At 36.6% G+C, this 15291-nt stretch overlaps 1 protein-coding gene across 1 annotated transcript in view; it reads left to right on the top strand.

Moving 5' to 3' along the window:
• Positions 1–15291, top strand: part of LOC127732465 (salivary glue protein Sgs-3-like) — an 89482-nt gene that overhangs the window by 5813 nt on the left and 68378 nt on the right. Inside the window, exons 3-6 of the mRNA XM_052241503.1 lie at positions 8520–8624; positions 8802–8906; positions 9084–9188; positions 9874–10428. Coding sequence (XP_052097463.1) covers positions 8520–8624; positions 8802–8906; positions 9084–9188; positions 9874–10428 — 870 coding nt within the window. The remainder of the gene's footprint in view (positions 1–8519; positions 8625–8801; positions 8907–9083; positions 9189–9873; positions 10429–15291) is intronic.

The following is a 15291-nucleotide window of genomic DNA, read 5'->3' as shown; positions in this document are numbered from 1 at the left end:
TAAAACAAAATAAAAACTCTGATAAACACTAAATCATTTTTATAATTATCCTTTCATCTGATAAGTTGAAAATATAATACGCTAAACCATTAAGTTTATTCTACAACTATCATTAACTTATCAATTAGTAACTGGTAACGATAAAAAAAAATTTGTTTAATGGATAAGGTTGATTGAACATGATGATTGGGTATTTGCAATAAGCCTTCAGTCACGTGCCGCATTGCAAGCGCTGTTTAAAAAGTCATTTAACTTCAAATTCATATATTTATAAGTTATATACCTATATCTTTATATATATATATATCCATGTTCATTGTGGTCTTATGACATTGCTTTAATGTCCTTAGTGCACTAAGAAGTCTTTTGAGGTATTTCTACAGAATGTAGGACAGAAAGTCACAGACACACCGCAAATTAGTTGAAGGATCTACTTGTGTGACTCAGAGAGGCCAAGTACTTGCCATCAATGAATTCAGTAAGTACATATATGTTATTGTAGATCGAGTTCGATCCGTATAATATCAATTTCTACTGTGTTCAAGTAGAAAAATCCACAACCCTAGATTACAATTTGGATAATACATTGACCGTATAACTGCACCTCTTTATACTATTAACGACAAATTTATTTTCTATTACCTGTGTGACGTGCAAAAAATATATATCACTTGATGTCTAGTGACTTGCTGTCTAACATTCTTTCATCCGATACAAATGACGAATTTTAAATTATATTTAATTATAAATTCTCAAAGTTTTAACAGAACCTTAAAATTCCCTAGGTTTCAGCTGAACTTTAAAATGTCTTAGGTTTAAATTGAAGTTTATTTTCACTTCTTCGTACTATGAATAGCATACAATAGAAAACAATATTTTTATTTACCAAATTAGAGCCACAGGAGGGCATGTAGCATACAAACATTATTATGTATATCTATTATAAACAATAACTATGAACATCAAAATTATTTCGTTTCTTCTTAAATACAGCCCCCAAGGGTGACTGGGGGAATAGAAATATGGTCACCATTGGTCTTCCTCCGACCGGCGGTAAAACCCTCGCTTAAGTGGGGCGTCCGTTTGGCTGTGCGGGATGTACAAGTTCGCAGTCACGTCCGGTCAGAATGGGGACGTAAAATCCGATGCCTCGTGTAAAGAGAGTGCCACGCTCTTTGCACGTTAAGAACCCTTGCAACAACTCTATGAGGGGCCCGTAGGTGGCCTGTTGCAAGGCTAAATTTCTGTCCTTATCCAATATACCCTCATTTTCCCGTGGCAGTCAAAATTTCCCCGACCTTCATCCCGGACGGCCTCTATTACAGGACCTACCTATTGTATGTATTGTTAACTTGTTCTCGTCCTGAACATGCATGAAATATTTGCCACTGGACGTTAAGCAACCAACAATCAATCAATCAATCTTAAATACAGTCCAGAACCTGTACATGAAGAATCATTTAGAGTCGTATAGTTTTGCACTCTTTTATACTTTGAGGACTGAGCGAATCAAGTGAGTATGTGAGTTTAGTATGTTTATTTCATAATAATGAATTATGTTTGGGGAAGGTTTACTTTCTGGTAATAAGACCCGTAACGGCCAGGTTTGGAATTGGGTAGGCAAATGCTCACATTAATCTGTACCGATACAGGCCTCAAGTGTCCTCCTTAATACGCCATAACTCATGGTGGTGCTCCTAATTAAAGGAGGCCCATACGGAGACGAGAAGAACAAAAAGTCACGTCTCAGTTATTACAGCTGAACGGAAGTACAGGTTCATCTCTCCTCTACCCGCTATCTTCGATGAGGGTTTACTGATCAACGACTTACTACTTTCGATGACAGAAACCAATCCAACGCTGTACATAGTCAGATTACTTTAGGCATTATCCGCGTAACCCGCGTCAGCATTCACTCCGAAACCCATTTTGGGGGAGTGCTATGCCGACTGACGTCCAAGGGCTGTATCCGATGTGTTGAATAATAGACCTTCATTTCACTGTCTCGCGACTTTGGTCCTGATAATGCTTCCTGTCATCGTTATTATTACGTCCGAGACTCATTGATCAGTACTTCATCATCGTGTTTAGCGGGCTGCCAAGCTGACCAAACTGGCCCTGAAAGCAGGCGTGTGAACAATATGGAATCAAAATAGTCAACATACTAAACCAATACAACTCACAAAACCAAGATGGCGGCATACCTATAAAGGTGTCCTCACTTGTTCCTGAGCCACCGCAGAAAATATGTTACAGCTCACCAAACGCATTCGGGCATCGAGCCGACCGTACGAGGGCTGTATAGCCAGTCTAGGTCGTTAAACACTTCCATCATCATGAACAATAAGCCGACCGTGCGAGGGCTGGAAAGCCATTTAAGGTCGTTAAACACTTTCATCATCATCATGAAGAATTGTTTAGTCGGTCAAGGTCGTTAAAAATGTCCATTTGTTGTACATGAATAATACATACCGAACGTGCAACGGCTGTATAGCCAGTCAAGGTCGTTAAAAACTTATATGTGTTGCACAGGAAGAACAAGAAGTTTTATTCTAAATGTCCACGACCATCATCACGGATGGCCTTTATGACAAGACCTACCCATTGTATTTATTGTTAACTTGTTTTCGTCCTGAACATGCATGATATATTTACCACTGGACGTTAAGCAACCAACAATCAATCTAATCTGGGATTTCATAAAAGACAATCGTTTCAAAAGCAGGATGTGATACAAGTCTTTATCTTATCCGTGTTATTACCAACAACACTGGATTTGCATTGCTTCTTGCACTGGTTGCAAAGTCTTATTTATATCGGTAAGTTCTAATCTTGATTTTACACAGTCTGTTGATTCTACAAAAATATAAGTTGCACTTGTGTGATGGACCTGTACATGTTCACAGCACTCGCGGGTGTCCTGGACAACTATTTTACCCTGTATTATAGCCTGGTATGCTATCCGCTTAAACTTTCCTCCTATCCCGTCACACGGATATTTACCGTGGCTTTTTTTTCTTGTGATACTGTGAGCTAGGACTGTCAGTCCAATAATGTATTTTCTTAAGCTCCTTGATATTTTGTTTTATCTTGGGCGTTAACTTTTGTAAGATTGTGTATACGGTTTTATATATTGCGATTGAGGTCAACAGATACCAAATATATATTTTTTTATTCGAGCGTCACTAATGGTCTTTTGTAGACGAAAAGCGCGTCTGGCGGGAATATAAAAAAATCAATCCTGGTATCTATGAGGAGTTTATTTAAAATTAGTGTGTGTCATGTTGTCGTTGCCATCTTTGTAATACACAACCACTGGGTGTAATGTAACCGAGCTGGAATTCCAGTATGCGCTTTATTATTCATCTACGGAACAGCACGAGAAATTTTCTGCAAAGTCCATCCGTACTACTGCGTTTCCAGTTGGTCGATTTTCTTTAAGGTTGGTAAGAGCTTTATATTGAATATAAACTCATCATAGATACCAGGATTAATATTTTATATATACGCCAGACACGCGTTTCGTCTACAAAAGACTCATCAGTGACGCTCGAATCAAAATATGTTTAAAAGGCCACATAAAGTACGAAGTTGAAGAGCATTGAGGACCAAAAATTCCTAAAAGTTTTGCCAAATACAGCTAAGGTAATCTATTCCTGAGGTAAGAAAGCCTTAGTATTTCAAAATTTCAAAGTTTTGTTAACAGTTAATTTATTATTATGAACATATCAATGATAACTCAGGTCAACACAAAAATGCTGACTACTGGGCTGGTGATACCCTCGGGGACATAAAATCTCCACCAGCAGTGACATCGACCCAGTGGTTGTAAATAAACTCATCATAGATACCAGGATTTATCCAAACTATCAAAAGTCTAAATTAAACAATTAACAGGGCACTGGTATGAAATTACGTAGCTTCGATTCGTGTGTTTTTTAGTCTATACGCCATCTAATTAACCATCGAGTTGACCTCTTAAGTCCTCCGATGACCATATACGCGATGTAAACAAAAACATAGATATAAATAGATTAAGCAAACTCGTGCTGTTGGATTTTTCTATGTCTATTTAATTATATCAGAAATACCGTTATTTGCGGCTGCTGTGGCCCCACCTGATCTAAAACTATGTAAACCAAATAATTTAGCATCTAAGCCAATAGTGTAAAGTGCAGCTTTGACAACTTCTCTTGCACGTGTATATGACAATTTTACATTCTTCTTTCGTAAAACAAAATTATTATGTTTCTTAACATACAAAATAGACCTGAATATGTACATTTCAGAATCTAGATCTATAATACCTGCTTTTATATAAGCTAACAAAGTTTCTACCGGACAGAAGGGTGTGTTTGTTTTTGCTATAACAACACTTTTCCCTTTTCTGTAACAATCAGTTTTGCTGTTAGCAATAAAAATTTCTACATATTCTGATTTGAACGAAATATCCTTGGCCTTAATAGCACAAAGTTCACTATATCTTAAAAATCCTGCGTATGATACAGCACACAAAGATAGCAGACGTAAATCTTTTAATGTCCTAGGTTTACTAAATCTGTTAAACAAAGTTTTTATAATAGTTGCATCTATGGGTTCCTTCTTCTGTATAGGCCTATTCAAATTTCTTTTAGAAGACTCTACTATACTACGAACTAAATCAGAATCACAAGGATCTGGTAAATTAGCTAACTTGTGTGCCCACTTTATACTGTAAAAAGCTGTTTCAACGGAACTAAAATGTTTGACTGTCTGCAAAAGATGTTCTAAATAAAGGCTTACATAAAGTTCACTAGCCGGTAAAATAGAGTCAATTTCCGGAAATTTTTGTGCCCACGCCAAAAATCTTTTGAAACCGTAAGTATACTTGGAAACAGTTGTCTTTGCTCTTGAATCTATAACTGTAGAACGTAAATGAGACAGAAGTCTTTTCAGTTCTGAACTTTGTACGAGGTCACTGTTATTCCAAAATCCGGCCGAAAATATTTTCTGTAAACAAAATCTTATTTTTAAAAAAATGTAAATAGGTAAGCAATTAAATAAATAAGCATAATTACCTTTAATGGCCAATTATGGCCCAGTGACCAGCTATCACCCAGCGGTGAACACACAAAAAAGGTCCAGTGACCAAAAAGGAACCATATGAACTGAGGTCCAGTGACCAAAAGTAATACAATTAAATGCGTCCAGTGACAAAATACTGTAACAGCTCTGTAGCTTTAGTCCAATGACCAGGTGTCCAGTGACAAACGTTCTCTACAATTTAAAATTAGATGTTAGCATTCATTTTAACTGCAAGAATTGTACCGGAAAATTTTCCGTTTGCAAACATAGAATTCAAGTTATTACCAGGTACAAAAATTCTGTCTATCTCATGAAACTCTAATACGTCTTCAACATATTTCTTGTAACCTAAGTTCTCTGTAAATAGCAATGGCCAAAATGGCGCCGAAGGCCATTTAGGAACAACTAATGTACCTTCTGCTCTACATTTTACTAAATGATTAATAGTCTTAGATGCTACTGAAACTGGCGGAACTAGCCAATTATTTTCACCAGCCCAGTTACACGTAAAAGCGTCTACAGCAGATGTTCCTGGGTTCCAATAAAGTGAACTGAACCTCTCTATTTTTGAGTTTTCAGAGTTTGCAAATCTGTCAAAGCTATAAGAGCCCCACATCGTATCAAGAAACGTAAAAAATTCATGGGAAACACCCCAATCATCTACATCTACGATTCTACTTAATAAATCTGCCTTTTCATTTTGTTCCCGAGGGATCCACTGTACATGTAATGAAATATTATATAAAACACAATTCTTGAAAATTTCTAAAGCTAAATTTTGCAGCTCTAACACCTTACTGCCTTTCTGGATTATACTCACAGCATTTTGATTGTCGGTGTGTACTGTAACTACGCTATTTTTGAGTATATTATGAAAAGATTTCAGACAAATTAGTATCGCTTTGATCTCTCTCCATGTGAAGCTTCTAGTTTTCTCATGATCTAACCACATCTGGTGAAAAACGTAGGTTGTGTTTGACACATAACCACCAGCGCCTGTGTCACTAGCATCCGTAAATGCATGAAAATCTGAATAAATTCTAAACAATTCAGAAGGTTTTAGTGACAAAATGTTCTCTTGCCAAAATCTTAACTCTTCGATACATCCTGGGATCTTAAAAATATTAATATATTGATCCCAGTGCTCACGTTGATTAATCACTGAAAAAATATTTCTGGTCATAATTTGTGTTACATTGCCAACAGCAGGCTTCAAAGAAATAATCTTACCACAAAACCCAGCTAAATCTCTGACTCTCACTCTTGAACCTGTTTGTAATAAATTACATAGTTGAATAATATCTAAAAGTTTTTTGCTAGGGACTGAAAGTTTCCCCAGATTCAATTCCCAGTGGAATCCTAACCAGTCAATATCTTGAGATGGGTTCCATTTACATTTATCCTTGTTTGGAACAAACCCTGAACTAATTAAATCTCTTTTTACTTTTTGAGAATGTAAAGTACATAGATCGGCCGTTTCGGCTACACCGAACCCGTCATCCAAATATACCACTACTCTTATCCCCCCTTTTCGCCAATGTTTGACAAGCGGTCTGACCACTTTCGTAAAAATATAACCACTAGTCTTCAAACCAAAGGGGAGAACTGTAAAAACATAAAATTTGTTTTTCCATTGAAAACCTAAATACTTTCTGTGTAAATTAAATACATCTACGTGATGATATCCCGACTTCAAGTCAAAAATAAAACCGAAACACTCAGAAGTAATGTATTGAGATACTGTTCTCAAATCTTCGAATTTTATTTAACTTAAAACTACATGTTCATTAACGTGTCTTAAATCCAAAATTAACCTTTCTTTACCTTTGGAATTAACCGAGACCGTTAACGGATTAACTACATGTGGTCTTTCCGACACGACCTCAGCTGACCCTGAAACAACAAGATCTTTAATAGCTTAATCTACAAATTTTTCATACTTGAAAGCGGATTTATTATTTTGCAACACAATTTTTTCTGGCTCAGTTCGCAATGGAATTTTATAGCCATTTTCGATAACATCGAGAATAAAATCAGATGTTCCAATACTTTTCCAAAACTCGAGAGATTTTTGTAATCTACCTTTTACATGTATATTTTTTAAACCCTCTTCATAGTCACAAAAAGATTTGAAAATATCTAAATTATTCTGTACCAGAAAAATGTCACTGTGTGGTCCATACTGATTAAATGGCCCCTCTACTGAAATTGAATCCAGCTTTTTTGTCCTTGGCTCGGCAATCTCTAGCCCAGTGTCCGTAGTTCCCACAGGAATAACACATATCTCCGGACTTATCTTTACGACTCGGGCCCGCTTGGCCCTGACTCCCACGAAAGGGCTGCTGAGTAGAAATAGTTGGAATTACACTCCCACCGTTATGCGTAGATTGACTTGGTGCCCCAGCGGCTTCTGCGGGTCTTTTACGGCCTTGTCTTTTCTCCGTCTTAGTTGATTTAATCTTACGGACTGCTCGATTCTCCGCCGCCCTGATACGCTTTTCATCTTCAGAATCGCTCGCGACGTCATCTGAAAGGTACTCCTGAACAGTGTTCCAGCCACCCTCGGACTTATCAGCTATCCTGATCATCTTGTTGCGTTTCTTAAGTGACTGTAAAGACTCATCAAGGAGCCTCGTAGCTCTGGCGGACCTTTTGCTCTCCATAAACTCTACGGCTCTCTCAATATTGTCTATGATATCTGCATTCAATTCGTATTGAATCTGGTTGCCTTTAAAACGGAAAGAATTCTCACTTTTCTTTACCTTTTTAGCGAGGGTATGAGTTTTGTCTTCAAAATTTCTCTCCAGCCCAGCTAATTTTCCATTCATGTAGGTCTTAAATAACGACAATAAATCTGCATTAGTTACTTCTTCGTCAGAAACTCTGTCCGGCTCAGGCGTCTCTCCAGTTTCTTTATCAGACATGACTTGTCACGAAATCTTCCTAAATATACACAACTAATAGTACACAACTCGATGGTCGCCGCCCTTGTCGATAAACTTTTCTCGTGCACGCAACACTTTAAATACTAACGGACTTTTTATTCTATTGTTATTACAATTAGCCCGCGTTTTCTTATTGAAAATTCATACGCCTTACGTACATAAATATATTAATATACATACATGGTAAATGTTTATTATTAAGCTAATTATGTGTACATGTGCATACATGCTAAAATAATTGTAAGACCTGATTTAAACTACGTACTGTAAAAAAGTAATTTGCTTTTTAACAGAAAAATATTAAAAACAATTTCTAAAACTCTCTCTGCCATAAAAAAAGAGAAACATCATTCACACTGGAGTAGATATATATAATCTTTCAGCACCATTTGAGAACTTTACAACAACAACTTATCTAACCACCACTCATCCATCCACCTAGTGATATTACAATTAATACAACACAGCGTATTTTCCACAAGTAATACAACACAAATTATCCAACCACAGCTTATCAGTCCACAAGTAATACAACCACAACTTATCCAACCACAGCTTATCTGTCCACAAGTAAAACAACCACAACTTATCCAACCACAGCTTATCTGTCCACAAGTAATACAACACAACTTATCCAATCACAGCTTATCCGTCCACAAGTAATACAACACAAATTATCCAACCACAGCTTATCCGTCCACAAGTAATACAACACAACTTATCCAATCACAGCTTATCCGTTCACAAGTAATACAACCACAACTTATCCAACCACAACGTATCCAACCACAGCTTATCCGTCCACAAGTAAAACAACCACAACTTATCCAACCACAGCTTATCTGTCCACAAGTAAAACAACCACAACTTATCCAACCACAGCTTATCTGTCCACAAGTAATACAACACAACTTATCCAATCACAGCTTATCCGTCCACAAGTAATACAACACAAATAATCCAACCACAGCTTATCCGTCCACAAGTAATACAACACAACTTATCCAATCACAGCTTATCCGTTCACAAGTAATACAACCACAACTTATCCAACCACAACGTATCCAACCACAGCTTATCCGTCCACAAGTAGAACAACCACAACTTATCCAACCACAGCTTATCTGTCCACAAGTAAAACAACCACAACTTATCCAACCACAGCTTATCCGTCCACAAGTAATACAACACAACTTATCCAACCACAGCTTATCCGTCCACAAGTAATACAACACAACTTATCCAACCACAGCTTATCTGTCCACAAGTAATACAACCACAACTTATCCGATTTATTCCCAATCAAACAAATGGTAAAAAGCTGAAATAAAATACAATTCAACAATGCGTTGAATTAATATTTTTTTTATCCTCAATTCATTTGCATTTGCACAACTAAAGACAGACCGTAATCATATATCTTCTCAACTTTTTTAAGGCGAGGGTGTCATGCCAAAAGATAATTTTGGCTTTTGTACCAACTTTGTTGGCTATTGCATACATTACTTTTGTTTAATAAGATGAAGTGAACCATTTTGTGGCATTATTAAATCAACCGACCGTCTACGATTATTTTAATTACTAGTTTAGTTATATATTAGTCCAAAAATTATGATTGATTGATTGTTAGTTGCTTAACGTCCAGTGGCAAATATTGCATGCATATTCAGTAATACAACCACAACTTATCCAACCACAACGTATCCAACCAACAAATTATCTAACCACAGCTTATCCGTCCACAAGTAATACAACCACAACTTATCCAACCACAGCTTATCCGTCCACAAGTAATACAACCACAACTTATCCAACCACAGCTTATCCGTCTACAAGTAATACAACACAAATTATCCAACCACAGCTTATCCGTCCACAAGTAATACAACCACAACTTATCCAACCACAGCTTATCCGTCCACAAGTAATACAACCACAACTTATCCAACCACAGCTTATCCGTCCACAAGTAAAACAACCACAACTTATCCAACCACAGCTTATCTGTCCACAAGTAATACAACCACAACTTATCCAACCACAGCTTATCCGTCCACAAGTAAAACAACCACAACTTATCCGTCCACAAGTAATACAACCACAACTTATCCAACCACAGCTTATCCGTCCACAATTAAAACAACCACAACTTATCCAACCACAGCTTATTTGTCCACAAGTAATACAACCACAACTTATCCAACCACAGCTTATCCGTCCACAAGTAAAACAACCACAACTTATCCAACCACAGCTTATCCGTCCACAAGTAATACAACCACAACTTATCCAACCACAACGTATCCAACCACAGCTTATCCGTCCACAAGTAAAACAACCACAACTTATCCAACCACAGCTTATCTGTCCACAAGTAAAACAACCACAACTTATCCAACCACAGCTTATCCGTCCACAAGTAATACAACACAACTTATCCAACCACAGCTTATCCGTTCACAAGTAATACAACACAACTTATCCAACCACAGCTTATCTGTCCACAAGTAATACAACCACAACTTATCCGATTTATTCCCAATCAAACAAATGGTAAAAAGCTGAAATAAAATACAATTCAACAATGCGTTGAATTAATATTTTTTTATCCTCAATTCATTTGCATTTGCACAACTAAAGACAGACCGTAATCATATATCTTCTCAACTTTTTTAAGGCGAGGGTGTCATGCCAAAAGATAATTTTGGCTTTTGTACCAACTTTGTTGGCTATTGCATACATTACTTTTGTTCAATAAGATGAAATGAACCATTTTGTGGCATTATTAAATCAACCGACCGTCTACGATTATTTTAATTACTAGTTTAGTTATATATTAGTCCAAAAATTATGATTGATTGATTGTTGGTTGCTTAACGTCCAGTGGCAAATATTGCATGCATATTCAGGACGAGAACAAGTTCACAATAAATACAATAGGTAGGTCTTGTCATAATAGAGGCCATTAAGGATAATGGTCGGGGAAATTTGGACTGCCACTGGAAGTTGAGGGTATATTGGATTGGACAGCAATTTTGCCTTACAACAGGCCACCTACGGACCCCTCAAAGAGTTGTAGCAAGGGTTCTTAACGTGCAACACGAGGCATCGGATTTAACGTTCCCATTCTGACCGGACGTGACTGTGAACTTGATTCATCCCGCACAGCCAAACGGACGCCCCACTTCGGCAAGCGTTTTACTGCCGGTCGGGAGAAGACCAAGTGACCATATTTCAATTACCCAGTCACCCTTGGGGACCCAATAATTATGACTAATTTTAGCCATGACGCCTTCCTCCGTAAATTACAATGTATTTCAAGGCGGAGTAATTATTTGGATTAGTAATGTAAACGTGGCATGAACGAGATCATCTGAAATTCATATGAGGGCCGAAACATATAAAGGGTAGAATGGAAAGTCAATGAGTAAAATTTACATTCAAAGAATTTGGGAAAATGATTACATATGAATGTATAACACATTTGTGCATATTGCTGATGACTCATTTAGCTGCACTGAGAAAAGATTGGCGTTAAGGGAGTTAGTTCGCTCTTCAGTTTAAAAACTTTTCAAAACACTAGTATATATTGATAGGGAATTAATACAGGAATCAAAAGAGCAAAAAATATATATAGGTCAATGTGCTTGTTTTCGAGATATTTGACATTGAAATTGTGGCGGGAAAATGATCTCGCTTGATTTTTCATAGCTTTATCATTTACAAGTTTAAGTTCTCACAGGTTTCTGGAAATCTGACAAAAATTCCAAAACATGACAAGCGATCATCCTGAACAATCGTGCATATTGTAAAGAAAACATTAGTTTCGTCCGTAGTGGACTCTCGGTGGATGTCTTGTCCCTACTTACTCTTAACAGATTTATTCCAAAATTTAATTCGGCAACAATTCGGTTTTTTTATTGCAATTTTTCTAAACAAACTATTTTTTCTTTTCGGTGATGAGTCATATTATTTTTTCTCCACACATTCCAGAAAACCTTTTATGTCCCTGGTGAATAATTGTTAACAGTTGTGCATCGACATAAATTCATTAATAATTACGACGCAATGTTTATAATTTTCAAACTAATTCATTTGATACCGGTGTTGTTGTAATTTACAGCAGGATTTCTTAGAAGAGCTACTTGTATTAATTGAGTGGTGTGCATGTACTTGCAACGAGTCGACTATTTATTTTACCTCTATGTGTAAATACATTTGTCGTTGCTTGTACTCCCCAAGGGTGACTGGGGAATAGAAGTATGGTCACCATTGGTCTTCCTCCGACCGGCAGTAAAACCCTTGCTAAAGTGGGGCGTCCGTTTGGCTGTGCGGGATGTACAAATTTGCAGCCACGTCCGGTCAGAATGGGGACGTTAAATCCGATGCCTCGTGTAAAGAGAGTGCCACGCTCTTTGCACGTTAAGAACTCTTCCAACAACTCTTTGAGAGGTCCGTAGGTGACCTGTTGCAAGGCTAAATTTCTGTCCCTATCCAATATACCCTCATTTCCCGTGGCAGTCTAAATTTCTCTGACTTAAATCCCGGACGCCCCTATTACAGAACCTACCTATTGTATTTATTGTTAATTTGTTCTCGTCCTGAATATGCATGAAATATTTGCCACTGGACGTAAAGCAACCAACAATCAATCAATCGTTGCTTGTAAGTAAGTAATTTTAACGAGATGGCAGTAACTAGTTATTTTACAAAATATCTGTAGCATTTTATGTATTTATTTATACTTTAAAAGAGGGACGAAAGATACCAGAGGGACAGTCAAACTCATAAATCGAAAATAAACTGACAATGCCATGGCTAAAAATGAAAAAGAGAAAACATACAAACAATAGTACACATGACACAACAAAGAAAACTAAAGAATAAGCAACACGAACCCCACCAAAAACTAGGGGTGATCTCAGGTGCTCCGGAAGGGTAAGCAGATCCTGCTCCACATGTGGCACCCGTCGTGTTGCTTATGTGATAACAAATCCGGTAAATAGTCTAATTCGGTAGGTCACATTCATGAAAGGGAAGGGGTTTGTAGTTACGACGTAAGGAACATATCCGATATCATTTGTGAAACGGTTATTTCATAACGGTCAACCAACTCGTGATTGCGTCCGTAAAATTTACGAAGTGATGATTTTAACTTCACCATTTGGAACTCGTGGTTTAATAGCTTCCTTGTGAGCAACAACCCTCTATCAAGAAAATCATGATAGGAAATGCAAGCACGGGAAAATCGTATCAATTGGGAGATATATACACCGTATGCAGGTGCTGCTGGAATGTTGCTTCTTAGAAATGGAAAGTTCACAATTGGAAAGCTGAAATCATCTCTTTTGTCGTAAAGTTTTGTTTTCAACCGACCCTTATTGTAAATTTCTAGATGTAAGTCAAGATACGAGGCCAACTTAACTGTATCTGTAGTATCCTTTATCTGATACCCGTCGTGTTGTTATGTGATAACAAATCCGGTAAATAGTCTAATTCGGTAGGTCACATTCATGAAAGGGAAGGGGATTGTAGTAAGTAAAGAACATATCCGATATCATTTGTGTCCGTAAAATTTAATTTGTTCGAAAAATCTTTCAAGGTTATATAAAATAAAAATGTATAGTTTCAATGGCCATGTCTTGATCCCGCCCCTTATGGGATTCTAATAGCTCTAAAATCACTCAACCTCCAACTAATTGCAACACAAGGTTTTTTGAGTGCAAATCAAAATATAGACTTGTACAAACAACATACTAAAACTATACATTGATATGATTTGCGTTTTGGGGTAAAAAATGTGGTTTTTAGAGAAAAAATGCTGAAAACTGGAAAAGAGGAAAAATTGTTATTTATGGTAACATTTATGGACCTAACACTTGTTGACGACTGGAAACCTTATCTTAATAGACTATTATGTAGTCCTCTTGTCATTATTATTCATATTGAAGTAATTTTGAGGTTAAATAAGTGATTTTTAGTGAAAAAAGGTTGAAAACTGGAAACGTAGAAAATCTCTGTTGTAAATGGTTAACATTTTGGAAATTTGATCTATATAGAAAAAAGAAACATACTATCTTATGTATATTTTGTGAAGTCCTTTATCTATCAATATTTATATTTGGGTAATTTTGGTTGAAAATATGTTTTAAGACAGAAAACCTGAAAACCGGAAATGAAAAAAATCTCGTTATTGATGGTTAAAACTTTCTAATTGGGATCTAAATAGAAAATACTACTTGATGTTTATCTTAAGAAGTCCAATGGCTATTAGTATTTAAAAAAAAATGTGATTCTTGTGTAAAATGTGATTTGTAGAAAAATTGTGAAAATGGAAATAAAAAGCTCGGTTATTCATGGTTAAAACTTTGAATATAGGATCTTTATAGACAGACTGTATAATCTAATGTTGATATGCATATGTATTCCTCTTGTATTCGAAATCAATTATAGTTCATTTATTGTGTGAAATATTTTGATTTTACAAACTAATTGCAAATCAAGTATGCGTCCATAGTACACGGATGCCCCATCTGCACTAACATTTCTATGTTTTGAAAGGTTTTACACTAGTATTTTTTGGATCCCTGTATAGCTTGCTGTTCGGTGTTAGCCAAGGCTCTGTGTTGAAGACAGTACTTTAAACTATAATGGTTTACTTTGACAAATTGTGACTTGGATGTAGAATTGTCTCATTGGCACTCATACCTCATCTTCTTATGTCTAATCAGTGGACCATGAAATTGGGATCACTACTCTAATTTGGCATTAAAATTGGAAAGATCATATCGTAGAGAACATGTGTACCAAGTTTCAAGTTGATTGGACTTCAACTTAATCAAAAACTACCTTGACCAAAAACTTTATCAAAAACTTTAATCTGAAGCGGGACAGATGGACGATTAGACGAACGAACAGACGCATAATCCGAAAAACAAGACAGACAAAGGCTAGAGGCTCCTGACTTGGGAGAGGTGGAATAATTTGGCGGGGGTAAAACATGTTGTGTGAGAACTCAACTCTCCCCTAGTTTCTCTAGACAATGTAGAATAAATAAACACACAGTAAAACTCAGTTTTAAAGAAGTGCATTTTGTGAAAGTTTGAAATATTTATCTTTTGTTTCTGTTATGTATTTATAGTAATCATATGATTGTGTAGGTATAATAAAACATTTGATTGTGTTCAAAAATAGCTAAATCAGTTTGGTTACTGACTTTGATTTTGTCATGTTAATTGTTGGAAGAGTTATTTTTCGGCTGTCCTTGCATCGTCATGGATTG

The sequence above is a fragment of the Mytilus californianus genome, unplaced genomic scaffold (assembly GCF_021869535.1).
Source record: "Mytilus californianus isolate M0D057914Y unplaced genomic scaffold, xbMytCali1.0.p SCAF_25, whole genome shotgun sequence".
Lineage (NCBI taxonomy): Eukaryota > Metazoa > Mollusca > Bivalvia > Mytilida > Mytilidae > Mytilus > Mytilus californianus.
Note: the sequence above shows the minus strand (reverse complement) of the source record. Positions and strands in the feature narration are given on the sequence as shown.